The sequence below is a fragment of the Protomyctophum parallelum genome (assembly GCF_964188405.1).
Source record: "Protomyctophum parallelum genome assembly, chromosome: 17".
In the NCBI taxonomy this organism is placed as follows: Eukaryota; Metazoa; Chordata; class Actinopteri; order Myctophiformes; family Myctophidae; genus Protomyctophum; species Protomyctophum parallelum.
The window spans coordinates 31,983,174-31,998,992 of NC_139719.1; the positions used below are offsets into that span (position 1 = coordinate 31,983,174).

General features: G+C 42.2%; 2 protein-coding genes across 2 annotated transcripts in view; both read left to right on the top strand.

The window, feature by feature from the left end:
* LOC310874286 (voltage-gated potassium channel KCNC1-like) overlaps positions 1–6,360 on the top strand; it is a gene marked incomplete at its 5' end in the record, with an annotated part of 58,156 nt that extends 51,796 nt beyond the window's left edge. The window contains 1 exon segment of the mRNA XM_083787024.1: positions 254–6,360.
* Positions 6,361–8,799: 2,439 nt separating this feature from the next.
* Positions 8,800–15,188, top strand: LOC310874528 (potassium voltage-gated channel subfamily A member 1-like). Its single transcript, XM_083787371.1, has 3 exons — positions 8,800–9,104; positions 10,275–11,024; positions 13,434–15,188. Exons 2-3 carry the CDS (start codon positions 10,386–10,388, stop codon positions 14,277–14,279), a joined length of 1,485 nt encoding a protein of 494 aa, XP_083643497.1. The 5' UTR covers positions 8,800–9,104; positions 10,275–10,385; the 3' UTR covers positions 14,280–15,188.
* Positions 15,189–15,819: the final 631 nt, after the last annotated feature.

Genomic DNA, 15,819 nt, shown 5'->3' on the forward strand with positions numbered 1-15,819 from the left:
TAACATTGAAGCAGAAAAAAACCCCATAATTGAAATAATTTGATGGACATTCATGTAACTGGCTAGATTCTATTTTTTTTAATTAATTGAAATTGAAATAACTAAGATTGGTTTATATTAGTTGAACACTGCTATAAATCAACCTAAACATGAATGCTAACTGCTAATCAGTGATTGTCAATAATATTTAGGTTGACATTTGTCTAATCCCAATGAATTGAATATTAATGGATTTCTGTTCTTGTCTTCACAGTGTTAAGTTTCTAGCATTCGCCCCTTTTCTCTAAAGAAGAGTCAGTTACCGGTAATCACAAATTAGCGGCGTGGAGCCACATAAGTGACACGTGACACGGATCTACAGTTTAAAGGAGATCTATGGCATGACAAGAGAGACACCAGAAGGTAATCATGAAGGAAAGAAACCCCAACAAAACAAAAGGAAAAAAAAAAAAAAGTGGTCTGCTCCTCACGTTGTTACCAAAGCAGCCTCTCAGAACTCTGGCCACACCTTTAGACAACCGTCTGACCAATTCTGTCTTTTGTTTTTCTCGACAAACTGACTGAGCATTGCACTGACACACTTTGGAGAGAAATGGACTCCAAATAACACATTCCAGATGATATCGTTATCTTGTACGATGATCAACCACCATCTGTCGTGCTGATCAGCTGAGCAAAGATTCCGAACAACCACATGGCTCCACACAGGACTGGATGAACAATGTAGCATCTCTGCTAACATACTGTAGCATTTGTTGGCTGGGAAATAACTTTACTTTTCCATCAACAGTTTGAAGAAAGGAATTTATGCATTGAAAGGATGTTTTTTAGATGTCATCTCTCCTCTTGGATTCCTTAACATATACAGTAATAGGCTACATGAGAGACAATGGATTAGTCTTTCTCATCAAAACCCGTAACATTCCAAAAGTTGCGCAGGTTCTGTGAAAGAACAATATACAGTAGTCATTGACTTAACATGCACATGGCGGATCATTATAATAGCTATCCTCCAATTTTGTAACTTGTAGAGCAGTTACAGTTCATTAAACCTAAGTCTTCCATTTACTTCCATGAGGTTAAGAATTCTGCCATCTTTACTTCCACACTTAATCAAAATCATCAAAAGCACTTGTGACCATCAACAAAAAGCACATGTACAGTAGCATCAGCTCAGACCAAGATCAGATTCATGATCAGATACAGGAGCATTCACTTTAAAGCAAAACGGTGGGCAAAGCCTTGTTCATTATGTCTCTCATGTACCAATGTGTACTTTCCCCTAAAATCGATGTGAGACACCAAAAATGTCCAGTGGCATGCACTTGCTTAATGAGCTTTGTGTGTTGTAATATAGATTAGGAAAAATATTCCATTTTAAGGTTTGAACACACTTCTTGATACTGCCATTGCTTCTGTTTGGTACGATTCCGAAGTAGAAATGTAATTCCTCTCACAGAAGTGAATAGTAATTCCTTAAACTGCCTCTAGTTAACCCGTTTCCTTATGCACATGAAAAAAGAAAGAAAAACTACGTCATGTGTGAGAGTGACTGACATTCTGCACACATCAATCATAAACGGCACACCGCCTGCCAGAGCGAGACAAAGCTCAAAGCCCAGAGACGACTATCCCTCTTTGCCTAATAAAGATGGCCATGGGTCTGCTTAAATTACAGTGCACAGGATGCCTCTACCACAAGGATATTCTTGAAGTGTCCAATTAGCCTGCTACCCTCTGTTGCGATTTTGAAAGGGACCAATCGGGCAAGAAATCCCCAAGACACAAAAGGCCTACACTGCCAATCAGGCGCCCTCCGTTATATACTGCCCCATTCCTCTCCTGTCTGCTCGTGCTGCCAACGACTGCTTCAAGGGCACGTCTAGCCTACGTCAAGATGAGGATGGCCCCCAGAGGAGACCATGAGCTACACAGGCAACCCAGAAGAAATGGACCTACAGGAAAAGTGTGTGGTCGTGGGAGTAGGAAGTGTACAAAGAGAACAAATCTATATTTTGATAAACAAATCAACTATGAATGGCTTCAGAGGAAGTTCATTGGAAGAAAGAGGCCGGATTGTGAGGGAAGGAAAAAAAAATCTGATGCAGAGTGTGAATTTGGGAACCCGGAAGGGACTCAAAGTCATGGGGGAAAAGAGGTTTTGTGACGGGTGTGAGAGTCGTCATCCCCTCGAGCACTGGAAAGCGTGTTTGTTATTTAGAAAGCCCAACAAGCAATGACAGACTCATGTCTGCAAAGAAAGACATGCGGGTCTACTAAAGATGGACAAATGAAGAAAAAAAAAAGATAAGAAGAATGCATTTTTTGTAACTTTGTTTACCAGCATGACTACTCTGCATGACTGTCTTTTCTGCAAGCCCTTAGTTGAAGACAAGGGTGCTAGAGATACAAAAAATATATATAAAATGAATTTAAAAAATGTTATATGCAATTAATGTTTAAAAAAAAGATTATAATGACAGAGAAGAGCTATATTTTGTTTTGAAAAGTTGAAAAAAAAATGTGAATATTGAAAACCTATGTTTGCAAAGTACACCCTGAACTCTGTTTAGTTTGATGAAATCTCTCTGCTACTACTGCCCCGCAATCCTGCCCTCATTCCAACATTTTGGACCCTTGCCATTGCCATTGGTTTTCATCTATTGCGTTGCGTTATACTTATACGAGCAGCGTATTTTCACCACTACCATGTGTTCAATCAGAAGACCTAGCCAACCGCATACCATTAGGACTGGAGATGTTCCCCTCTGTTCTCACCTGCAAACTACATGTTCTCCTCCCTTGATTCATTTGCACAACTGTCGTAGCAGCAGCACTTGTACAACATCAGCTCTCTGTACAGCGGCTTTACTGGTCGACAATTATCAGTGGTGGACAAAGTACTTGAGTCAAAGTATAGATACTTCTGATCAAATATGACTCAACTACACCTTAAAGTTGCTCTGTCAACGTTGTACTCGAGTTAAAGTAGTGCAGTACTTTCTTTTAAATCTGCTTCAGTATTCAAAAGCACATGCTTTAATTTAAGATCTGATTTAGAAATAGGGCATAAGTGATTAATTCATAATTTCATTTCAAAATGTTGTTTTTGAAGTGTAAAAGTATCCAAAAAAAAACACTCAACTAAAGTACAGATCCTCAGAAACTGTACTTAAGTACAGTACTCAAGTAGATTTACTCTCCACCACTGTTGGTCGATAATTATAAAAAGCTTGCTTTTTTCCTTTGGCAATAATATACATGAACTGTCATATGATTGTAGCAGGGCAAACGGAGCTCCGCGTGGCTATCTCCTATGCCTAATGTCTAGAGATTCCTAAAGTCTTTGGATGTCCCGTGGCAGGGTTGTTTTGCTGAGATAGGCAGTCCTCTTCCACTGCTCCTCGGGAGGGACGTGGTGGGAGTCAAAGTTGAAGTTATCCAATCACAATCCACTGATTGTTCAAGAGAGATACTGTAATGGTCAATAGTCAAGAGAGATTTCAGGTTTGCATGATGGAACCAACTGCCATTCCCAAAGTTTGTGTGTCTTATAAAGGACTCAGGTGTGTTGACGGTGTGTGTGGATGTAGGTGGTTTGCTAATTTATTTTTCTTCCATAATAGAAATTCTACTATATAGATAAAGATAATGTGAACACCTCACAGTGATGTGTATAAAAAACGCATGCATTATGATTTGATTGTCACTCTTGAGGGGTGTGGAGGTCGGGCAGTCTTGACATAACGTACCCCTTAAACTCCCTTTCGTTGTTACTCATGACTCCAGTCCCGATATAACTAAACACTGTGCCGTGTTGTAGAGAAGCAAACGTCTTCCTTCGAGAGACAACTGAACACTACGCACACTCTAACAGTGTCAGCATGGGTGTGTAGAGGTAGCTCGTATTTGTTGTTTTTTGGTGGTCAGGTCTTGCATCCGCCATTAACCTCATGGTGTTGCCGTCGTCCCATTGGCTCGTTGGCAGCTCGCCGCAGCACTCGACAAAGTCATGCGGGGTATCCCCCATATATAAAGACCCAGAGCTTCCAAACTGATGTCATTGAAGTACTTTATAAATAGAAAGAGGAAGAAATTGGTTGACAGATGCCAGTGGCCACCCGAGTGGAAATGAAAGGGTAGCGTAGAAATATATGTATCAAGACTTCCCACTGTTGAGCAGGTCGGGTCGTACATGGTGGCTCTCCGAGTATCTCGTCCGTGGTTGGTAATCCATGAGAGTGTTTGAACACCCTGGCTGGTCCAGGGCTAATCTAAAGCCTAATTTTTACTTTGTCGCAACGACTCGCACGACTTAACGTTTTTCAGTTGGAAACCTGATGTTTTCATCAAGTGACACGGTCGCACAGCAACGTATGTTAGCACTAAGGCAGCTGTTAAATGTACCTGGTTGCTTTAGAATTTGAGGATTACCAGTAGACAAGACTCAGGAGCGTGGTATAGACAAGAGACAATTCAAGGGTTTTTGGTTTTACAGGGTCTAGAACTTTGTGTCTACTTGCAAAAAAAATTGGCAGAGGCAGGATTCTTTTTTTTGTTCCCCTTTACCTTTTAAAGAAATGTCTGTTCCTATTTTAAAAGGCAGTAAGAGACATTGGTTTTGTGGGTCACAAAGTGAGGGGTTTATGAATATTTCAGAGGCTCATAATCTGATTGTTACTTTGTTGTGCAATGTGCTGTGCACCGGAAATTGCAGATCTACAAGCTCAAAGCTTGTGAGCTTGTAGATCGGCTATTTTCAGTGCATAACAGCAACCAAGTACTATAACGGGGCTTTATAACACGGAATGGTGTGCATGCTTGCAAAACTCTGCGTCACCCAGCAGTTTGAGATTTTAGCTAAAGTATTGCTGTTTGATTTTGTTTCCCCATCACTGATTCTTGAGTTGGCCATTGCTTCATTCTGTACATTGTGGTTTCTCATCCTCACGCCAGGCTGAAAAAGATGTCATTCCTTTCCTATTGCGTAATACTGCCATTTGATTTTGTCACGTTGAACGGAATGAGATACAATGTCGGAGTGCTAAGTCTGTTTTATCCTTTTAAGACTGCTTCTGAACCATTCAACCTCGTTTATGCTTTGACATTATACTGTACGTCTTTCAACCCGATTGTACGATGGAGTATAAACGAAGGTTAATGGCAAAGGAGTCACCATGTTGGCTGCATAAGTCTCACATAACCAAATGAAACAAACAAAATATATATACTTTTATGTGGTCAGAAATTGCCACTGTTAACCTCAATATTGGTGTGTATAGTTAACACAGTACTATGGCCTGATGCTGCAGTTGAGAAAGTGTTATGTGGTCTTTATCTGTCATGGTATACCTCCACAAGCCCTACTCCTTTACTTTGTGTGCCTGCCATTTTAAAAGCCAAAACATATGATTTCCTTTTTGGTTTTCTTTGTTTGAACTGAGGATATGCAATCTGCACCGCTAATGCCAATGATGACTGACTCTTTGATTAATTGCGTTGCGTGCTGTCGCGCATCGCAAATAACAGATCTACAAACCGCGGCGTGTTGTGCTCTTGTATTTCGGCTATCTCTGGTGCACGACCACCACACAACTTCTGATGTTCTGTCATCAGCTCAGATGATTGAAACCGCATCTCTAGTGGCTTTATGACTTGCTATAAACTGACTTAGTAACCATTAACTGCACCAAATTTGAATACGAGGCTAACTATAAATGAATACTAACTTTTTGAATACTAACAAAACGATGGAAATTGTTTTCAAAACAGATGCCATTATCATAGTGGATAGATATTTTTTTTAAAGATTCTTACTTAACATCATATGTTAGCAAATACATTATACACATATACTGTACACTTTTCCCAATATGATTTACACATGCATCATGCATTCCAAAGATGAAAGAAAAAATGATGTTTTAGGTCCATCTTCCATGCCATCATGCTTCATAAAACAGACTTAGGTACTATTCCATTGTACTGTGGTCTCAGGAGGAGAATACATTAAGGGAGAAGATGGTGGTCACTGAAGTATCTGCCGGATAATGCCGGATTTTATTTTTGAAACGGAACACAAAGAACAACTAACTCATCAAGAACTGTATAAAGTATATTTCAATGGAATGTTCATGATCTATCTTTTTATATTTTCAAGAAAAGAATATAAACATATCAATAAAGCGTCATAATTGAACATATGTTGACTAATGAGACTTAAAATGTATGAATGTCAATGCGATCTAATGTGAATCAATCTCCATAACAGCTTGAATGATCATTAACCGATTAACAGTCATGAGATGCTTTTACAAAGACATGAAAATTGCTTAAAATCATTGAAATGAACTTAAAATAAATGAGAAAAAGGTTATATCAAAGAAGTGCAGTTTGTGTTAGCTTTCTGACTGATATAAATGTGTCGTCTTCTTCTGTGATGATGTTCCCGTAGAAATGAAGTGCTAATTGTAGCTACTGCCAGGAAAGGCCTCATTATATTGTCTTCAAATATAAGGAACTGTAGGTGAATTAAGTTGATTTCAAACAAACAAAAAAAAACATCCATGCTGTTTTACAAACAAGCATGTTGTGTTTGGTTAGTTTTCAAGGATTGAAAGATGATCGACATTCACATTCAGGGAGATATGAAGCTATTGTATACTGCAGTGGTTCTCAAAGGCCTGTCAAGGCCCCGCGCATTGATACAGACCTCCATTTGAAAGGATTTAGTGTCAGAGAAACCTATAAAACAATTTTGTTGTTAGATTTAGTATACATCATTATACAAACTGTCTATATACTAGGTGCCCTATAATTTTCTTATTGGGCTAACTTCCAACCAGATGAAAATAATAATAAACACAGTAAACTGTTGTTGGGGGGAGGGGGGGTACCCCTGAAACCCCCTCAAGGACCCCTTGGGGTCATTTAGAACCCACTTTGAGAGCCACTTTCACGTGAGAAACGCAAAAAGTGTTAATGCATAAAGTCCTCCTTAGTTCAAGTGGCAGCGGTGGCCGAGTGGATTGCGGAGCGGGCTAGATATCGGAAGGTCGCCAGTTCGAATCAGCGGTCCGACACGTTAAAATTACCACCGTTGAAGTGCCCTTGGACAAGGCATTGAACCACTACCATGAAATGCTCCATGTGGGCCTGGCTGTAAACAAGTATCTGATGCTTAGTCCAGTTACCCTTGGTAAACTTGATTTACCAGAACGCATTTCTTCTTCTTCTTCTTCCTCACCCGCCTTACTACCATAGCCAAGCAAGAGCCTTGATGTTACAGACCTACATTTGGGAAGCCATTTGAGGCCCATCAAATATAGATCTGCACTATCAAAGCAGTGTATATTTTGGTCCTCAACTGGGTTCCTGTCACGTGACATCTTAAGAGTGATGAGGTAACACTATGCGCTTTCACTACAGCTCAGTGCAAGATCAAGTAGCCTAGCTATGGCTGACCTGATCTTGTAAAGCTAGGTTTCATGTCGTTGATACAAGATACTGCCTATATATGCCATAACCTTCCTGAGGACACAGACAAATCATTACTTTACTTCCCGACAGAGAACCGCAGTGTATTAGAAACATCTGCTGAAGCCTTGGTTAAGGCAAACTTGGGCCTACAACAGAGAGACATACAAAGCGATGAGACCAAAAATGGTGGTTAGTGACTTATAATGCCTAGGCTAAATTATGTCAAGTGTCTCTGGGGACTAGCCTGGAATTCATGCAGCCTGATTGGCTAAAACACAGAACGTAGCAAGCAGTCTGGCTCCCAAGCTATCCAGGGACCACCAGCATGCAGGGCATCTAAATGGACCCTCTGACTCTGAGAGTCAGAGTTCAGTGAACACTGCAGATTTTACACTGTAGATTAGGGTCCCAGTCCCAGAGATAACCTCTGATTTGGACCACTAGTGATTCCCAGATCCGATGTTGAGAACCAGTGAATGACTGTATCAATAAAATGTGCTATGCTGCAGTCCAGTGAGCAGTGATCCAATACTTTGCTGCCCTCTGGTGTTAGAACATGATCCTGACCTTGATAGCACTGTGCATTTGACACATGCATAGTAAATGGAGAAGGATTGATTGTTACCATAAATAGTTAAATAACAATGATATATTTTTATATTAAATTAAATGTATGTACAGTATGGTTTATCGCTATTCAAATGGTTATGGTTTATTGCTTTTATAGTCAGGGGGCACCATTGGCCCTTTTTTTTTAATTTTATATATATATTTTTATTGGGTTTTTTACATTTTTCCCCCTCCCATGTGGGGTCCTTATACATGTCACTGTCAGCATATACATTTGTTGATACAGTACGTACGTCTTAAGGCACCCCTCATTTTCCTCCCGTCCACCCACTGAGCCCACCCTCCATTGGCCCTTTCACCGTACATACATAAACATAGTAGGCCTAATTGTTACTTCAAGATACTTAAATTCTTTGTAAGTATAGCCTTACTTAAAAGTATCACTCAATAGCCTATTATTGAGTGATACAAAAATGTGTAATATAGAAATGTTGCTTATACAGCCCTGTTTTTTTGTGTGTGGCTCCTTTGGTGGGAGTATCCATGCTTATTAGAGGGGTTACAGGTACCAAACAAAGTGCTGGGTAAGTGGGTAGGGTGACATTTCTTATCAGGGCGAAGGTTGAATGAAGTTGACTTAATGTGGCCTTAATGCCAGAGCGACAGGGCTGGGAGGGCTTTGGAGAGGGACTCACAGGGGTTGGATTTCAACAGGACAGCATGCACAACATTCACAATATGTGAGGTTAGGACGTGAGACCCAGAGGACCAGACAAGACTGTGGTGTGGATGTCCCCCACACACAGGGTCAGCACATTTGGACTTATATGCCTTGGAATGTTTTTCTGAGGGCAGCATACAGCCGTGGCAGGGGGACGCCTGCGGAGTGTCCACCAGGAGGACTGTGGACAGCCAGACAAATGTGCGTGTTTGCATGGGACAGGCAAGCACGGTGACAGAGAAAAAGACAGATGACCTGATGTGCCACTGGAGACGAACTATGTGACTTTTCATACTTCTGATAGTGTCTGTCAGCAGCTGTCCTATATTACTTGGTAAGTGGTTGTTTTCATCTTGCTAAATGTGTGCTAACAGTGCATATTATGTGTTTGAATACATTTGGTTGTGTTGCTATGACTTTAGGCTATTTTCACATTAAACACATTTTTTAAGAAGCAAACAAGCACACTGACATTCACCAGAGAGTGGTCCCTCAGAATGCTCTGAGGTGAGGGATGGGGGCACGCTTGTTTTTTGTCACTCTTAATTCTCAACTGAATAAAGAATAGTTTGACATACGTATGTGACCTTTTACATCACTTGTAAACAAGGCAGGCAGGCCAACACAGAGCGAGCCACTAGTAACTAGTGCCAGCGCAGAGCAGCCATGGTGCTTTGACAAGCACACACACACACGTTGGTTGCCGAGTTGGCAAGCTGCGGTGGATGGACTGGTTGTCACCAGTTTCAATGCTCATATATTAACTATACTGTATGTATTCTCACACTATTCAATTCAATATTATTGTATTATTGTGTCAAATCACAAGCATCCTCAAGACACTGATTATGTTTGGTCAGGTGACAGTGGTAAAGAAAACATGAAAAAGCCTTGAGCAGAATCCCTGATGATGTCACGTGATGGCACGTGCCCGACCAACACACAAACTGACGGGAAATGCATGATTCCATAGTTATTCCATACTGAGACCTTAGGTCGCAATAATTGCGACCTTCAGGTCGCAACTACCAGACTGCTGTGGTATCTTCCTTTCCACCCCCTGCTTCTATTAATGTCATCTATAATGTTTCCACCAACAAACTGTTTATGAATCCACTGAATTACAGAAGTACAGAATTGACTTCAACATACTCCCCATTACACCATTACATTACGCTCCCTCAGCCCTCAGGTCAAGCACTCCCAACCTCCTGGAAACCCACAAGGAAAAATAATGAACTTGTGGTGACAGGGCCTTCTCAGTGGCCGCCCCTTCACTGTGGAACTCACTCCCAACTCACATCAGAGCTGCCCCACCTTCACAACGTTCAAAAGCACACTCAAAACCCACCTTTTCAGACTTACATAAACTGTAAAGCTCCTAAATATGCTCCTTGGTAAACTGTAAAGTGACTTTGAGTACCTTGAAAAGCGCTATATAAAAAGTATGTATTATTATTATTATTATTATTAATACTCATGGAAGTCATCACTCTGCTTTCAGGCTGACATCCTCTTTAAAACCAAGTCCAAATTAAGAAGGAGCGAGAGAGAGAGAGAGACCTGAGACACAGAGAGAGAGAGAGAGAGAGAGAGACCTGAGACACAAGCAGGGATGGAGAGCAGCGATGGTGGAGGCAGAGAGATAACTAAAGGTGATGATGGAGAGAAAGACAAGCACTTAAAGAACCAGTTCAACAGCAAAGAGAAGAGAGAGTGCCGGAGGCGCTCTGGGACACTGTGCAGAGGATGGTCTCTGGGTCAACGGCTTCGCATCAACGTGTCAGGCATGCACTACGAGACCCAGCTTCGAACCTTGGCCCAGTTCCCAGACTCCATGCTCGGGGACCCCCATCGGCGGCTGCGTTACTTTGATCCCCTGCGCAACGAGCTTTTCTTGGACCGCAACAGGGCCTGCTTCGACGCCATCTTGTACTTCTACCAGTCGGGCGGGAGGCTCCGCAGGCCGCAGGCCGTGCCGCTAGACGTCTTCATAGATGAGCTGAAGTTCTACGAGCTCAGTCAGGAGATCATGGACCGCTTCAAAGAGGACGAAGGCTTCCCTAAACAGGAGGAGCTGCCAATGCCGACTAACAGGATTCAGAGGAATCTATGGATGCTCTTTGAGAATCCCGAGTCCTCGTCAGCAGCACGCGTCGTCGCCATCATCAGCGTCATGGTCACCGTATTGTCCATCCTCATCTTCTGCCTGGAGACGCTGCCCGTCTTCAGGCTAGAGAAGGAAATGAGAGAAGTAAGGTATCATAAGCACAAGCATAACAAACATAGTAGAAAGATAACTATGACTTAACTATGATTATGCACCGAATAATTTCCTTATCGTAACATGTAGTGCTGACAGGTTTTAAAGATGGAGTGCCGTGATTTTTCCCCCCTGATCGTCTGTATCATCAGTTACTTTGATTATACTAGGAGGAAGATGTTTTTCAAAAAAGCTTGTACAGAAAGTATAAAAATTGTTATGTTATGTTATGTGGCCACACCCACCTTCATGTATAACCACCTTCATGTATACCTGGTTTTCACCTTAGCACCACCCACCTGAACTTAAGCCTCGCCCACAGCTGTTGTTGTATGATAATGGGGGAGGGGTTAGGGGAGGGGATGATTTTATGATGACACTAAAGTGGTGTATTTCGACTGGGCCTTTTGACTCAAAGGCTTTCAACGTTCAGGAAGAAACCAAAAATACACAGGGAAGACATATTTGCATATTATAACCACACCTGAGGGTCTATTAGTTTACATCTGTGTATTTCCAGTCTGTAGCGAAGAAGACCAGTGACCTTGACCTTTGACCATCTTTTTCCAATCTCAGTTCATTCTTGAGTCAAGGTACAGATACATGCAGTAGTCTGAGGCAGTAGGCATTTTCACCATGTACATGGTGTCTGTGGCCCATTGGATGTCCTCGTCGATGTGCATGTTGAGGAACTTGAAGCCAATGACCTTCCCCAGTGCAACGCTGTTGACGTAGAAGAGGGCATACTCTGTTCTTAGTCTACGATCAAGTCTTTGGTCTTCTTGACGTTAAATAAAACGCGAGGTTGTTCTCATGACATCATTCTCAGTCAGTGATCTAATGTGCCTGTAGGCCATCTTGTCATTGTTGATGTCTTGTCATCAGCATACTTGAAGATGACATTGGAGCTGTAATATGTGGCCATGCAGGCGTATGTGTACAGAGAGTAGAGGAGAGGCCTCAGCATGCAGCCCTGAGGGGTGTCCTGGGTTGAGAGTCAGTGATTCTAATGTGTCCATTCTCACCACCTGGCGAGAGCCCAATGAGCTGTAGCCTGTACATGGGTGCTGCAGGCCCTGCATGCCCAGATCTCTAACTTTAGGTGTCGAGCTTGGCAGGAACTTTTGTGTTGAATGCCAAGGGGTAGTCAAATAACTACTCAAATAACAAATAACATTCATACACAGCTGCGTGTGATGATGACCCAAAACCAAAATATGGTCCCAAACCTATATGTTTGGGATACACTACTATGCAATTCTCTTAACGTTATAACCATGTTTGCTTATGGGTGAAGGTACACAGCAGTAACTCCACAGGGAGCCTGAATGGTCAGCATATTAGCTTATTACAAATCTGGAAAACAAGTATGCACATTCCTGCTTCAGGAATTGTTTATCATGATACATTGCGACCTTGTCTTTTGAGAGAGAAAGTAAGGCAGATGGCATGATTATTTTAGTCGACTGTTACATGTGATACTGTTGACTTGAAGGAGAGTGGAATGGTAGAGGGTGTAAAAGGTGCAAAAAGTGAGTGAATAAAATATACCGCTAATGAAGGGGACAAAGGCTGCAGTAATTAGTTGAATGTGTTAAAGCAACATTCACACAAATGATCAAATACACTGCTGTAGGTGTTGCTGCCTATGCATGCCAGTTTGAGGGGTCTGGCAGACAACTACTACCTTACATCGCATGCCCCCTCCAAGGTGCATCAGTCCCAGGGTCCATGCACTATCAATGTCCACGTTGCAACAGCACAGCGGGAGATGGAGAAATGCATGGGGAGTGGGAGTCTCAGAGATCTAAAGGGGCTAAATTTATAGTTTTAGGAGAGCCGTCTTAGGAGAGCCGTCGATACACATTATCACATCTTTATTAATAAACATAGTCACTGAACTGCTGAAGCGACGCAAAGGTTAGTTTTGAGGACACTAGCGTGTATTTGCTATGATTAACGCTGAACATTTCAACGTCAAGCTATTAATATCCTATACTTCCTCTTACATCTTGTTGTTGGATCGTGCTTTATGACTTGACATTAATCAGCTGTCATAAACAAATCACTATTTCTGACAGGTGGACTGAAGGACGGATAATTAATTTATATTATTGTTCATACAGTATAATTATGCTTCTTGGTAAATTGACGTTCAAGCCATGATTCACTATACCAAGTTTTCATGTAACTAGTGCACCCCCGCGGCCCGCCCTAATCTGTAGCCGGTCTTATTGTGTCTGAAAGCCTAATCAAACTGTTTATACCAATATTAATAAATATATATTTAATATTTTGCCATTAACTATAACCAAACTCTCCGTTTGCTTATAGTTTACTTTACATAATACATACAATATAAACATCTCAGTTATGTTTGTCATCTCGCCTCCCTTCCAGGCGCCCTCCTATGGAAAGAATGTGTCTGGAGACGTGGCCCCACATGCCAGCCTGTTCCAGGACCCATTCTTCGTGGTGGAGACCGTGTGCATCTGCTGGTTCTGTTCCGAGTTCTTCTTGCGCTTCGCCAGCTGCCCCAGCAAGTTTGTTTTCTTCAAGGATGTCATGAACATCATTGATTTCAGCGCCATTCTGCCGTACTTCATCACGCTCGGCACGGACCTGGCGAAGGAGGACGACGAGGCCCCGGGCCCGTCACTGGCTATCATCAGGATCATCCGGTTGGTGAGGGTGTTCAGGATATTTAAGCTGTCCCGTCACTCCAAAGGCCTCCAGATCCTGGGTCAGACACTGAAGGCAAGCATGCGCGAGCTGGCCCTGCTCATTTTCTTCCTCTTCATCGGCGTCATCATCTTCTCCAGCTCCATCTACTTTGCTGAGGCTGACTACACTGACACACACTTCGTCAGCATCCCGCACGCCTTCTGGTGGGCGGTGGTCACCATGACCACGGTGGGCTACGGCGACATGACCCCGGTGAGCGTCTGGGGCAAGCTGGTGGGTTCCATGTGCGCCATCGCCGGAGTTCTCACCATCTCGCTGCCCGTGCCCGTCATCGTCTCCAACTTCAGCTACTTCTACCACCGCGAGACGGTGTGCTGGGACCCTGACACCCAGCATGTCCACGTGAGTACCACGCTGTGGGAGGAGGATGAAGAGGAGACCGAGGAGGCTGATGAAGATCGAGACAGGGATGGAGAGATATATTACTATGCCATGGAAGGCATGTGCAGCCCCCTAAATGGGAACGTGTACCCATTGGAACCTCTGGTGACCCAGGTGTAGCCATTGTTTTGGTGGCACGATGGAAGGTTGGGGGTAAAGAGAAACAGAAACTGTAATAAATACAAGATTAGAGAAAGACCATATAGAGAGTGCGTATTGTAACTTATAAGTCTGTCTGCAAACAGACAAGAGCCATTGTTGTCTGTTGTTTTTTAATGGTGATTTTGTAAATGTATTGTTCGCCTTCTAAATCCTTTCTGAAAATCATATACTGGGCTGTCAGTTATTAATCCTATTAACTTGAGTTTAACTTGAAACAAGTTTTCATAATGTTTATGCCTTATAACAGTAATGTCTTAGTAGCAGTGACAGGGGAGGTGGATAAAAAAAAAAACTTTGCTGCTGAAATGCACTGTGAAGGTAAAGAATTAACTGAGAGGGGCAGCACTCAGGCAGGCTGTATTAACAGCAGGTAATATGCAGCCAGTTCATTGTTTATGTGTAGGAAATAAATAAGTGCTATAAGTGAATATCCTGCCTGTGTGCATGTGTCTTACGGTTCCTTTTTCATCTGACACAAGGGAGGCTAGGTGGTAGTTTGTGGTTTGAGCATGATTTTGTTGTATGTTGTTCTATATCAGCTAGTTCTTTGCGTGTAAGTCCTGTCAAGGTCTAAGGTCCTTGGAGAATCCTTGGAGAAAATGGGCTATGTTAAAATGCTGAGTTTGCCACCTATGACAAACCGTCTTTCCTCGTTGATTGTATTATAATATTACTGTAATTCTGTCAGGGGAGAGTCTCTATTGTTTAACATTGTTTCATTTAATTTTCATATTTTTCTATCCTATATTTTTTTATGCGCGACTATTCAGGATCATAATTTCTATTTTTAATATATGACTCATATTGTACTATGCAATTAAACTTTATTGTGTCAAATTAGACTAGATTATTGTCATTTAGATATCCTTTTCTGACTGACTGGGAAATCCTGGAAGACCGCTTATCCGAACAAAATCACAAGCGACTGCACTTCCTTGGGTCTTCTCCATTCAGAAATATACCCGCCAGTGTGAAGTGGGTCAGATGATGTATAAACTGGCTCAGGTCAACTGTATTTTAAACACAGTCCCATGGTATGTACTACAGGGTGCGAGCACTGCGAGGAGAAAAAACTATATTGATGTAGAGACACCGTCAAAATATCTAGAAGCAGACTGGAGAGAGTGACAAAGAAGAAACGACAGACGGCATGATTATTTTAGGCGACTGTTAAATGTGATACTATTGGGTAGGATTGTGGAGGCATAGAGGTTGCAAAATGTGTCAAAATTGTGTGAATGAAATCCAAATAAAAACGGGTTGAAGGAGTCAGTTGAATGTATTAAGCAAAGGTCACAAATAAATGACCAAAAACACAGGCGAAAGGTGAGCTCAGACCTGAAGACTCAAGGTCATGCATGAAACGGAAGAACCTTGTATCCATGTTAACACATTCCTTTATGCTCGGCCTCACTGCCTTCTCGTGAGGAGTCTTCCAGGAAACTACTGCAACCTGCAGGTCCCATCCAAGGCAGTGTCAGGCTCAGGGATTGGTGCT

Bases quoted from the DNA above. Each gene is read 5' to 3' on its own strand.
- LOC310874528 (XM_083787371.1), top strand. From the start codon at position 10,386: ATGGAGAGCAGCGATGGTGGAGGCAGAGAGATAACTAAAGGTGATGAT. The intron at 11,025-13,433 runs GTAAGGTATCAT...CCTCCCTTCCAG, and splicing joins TAGAGAAGGAAATGAGAGAA to GCGCCCTCCTATGGAAAGAA.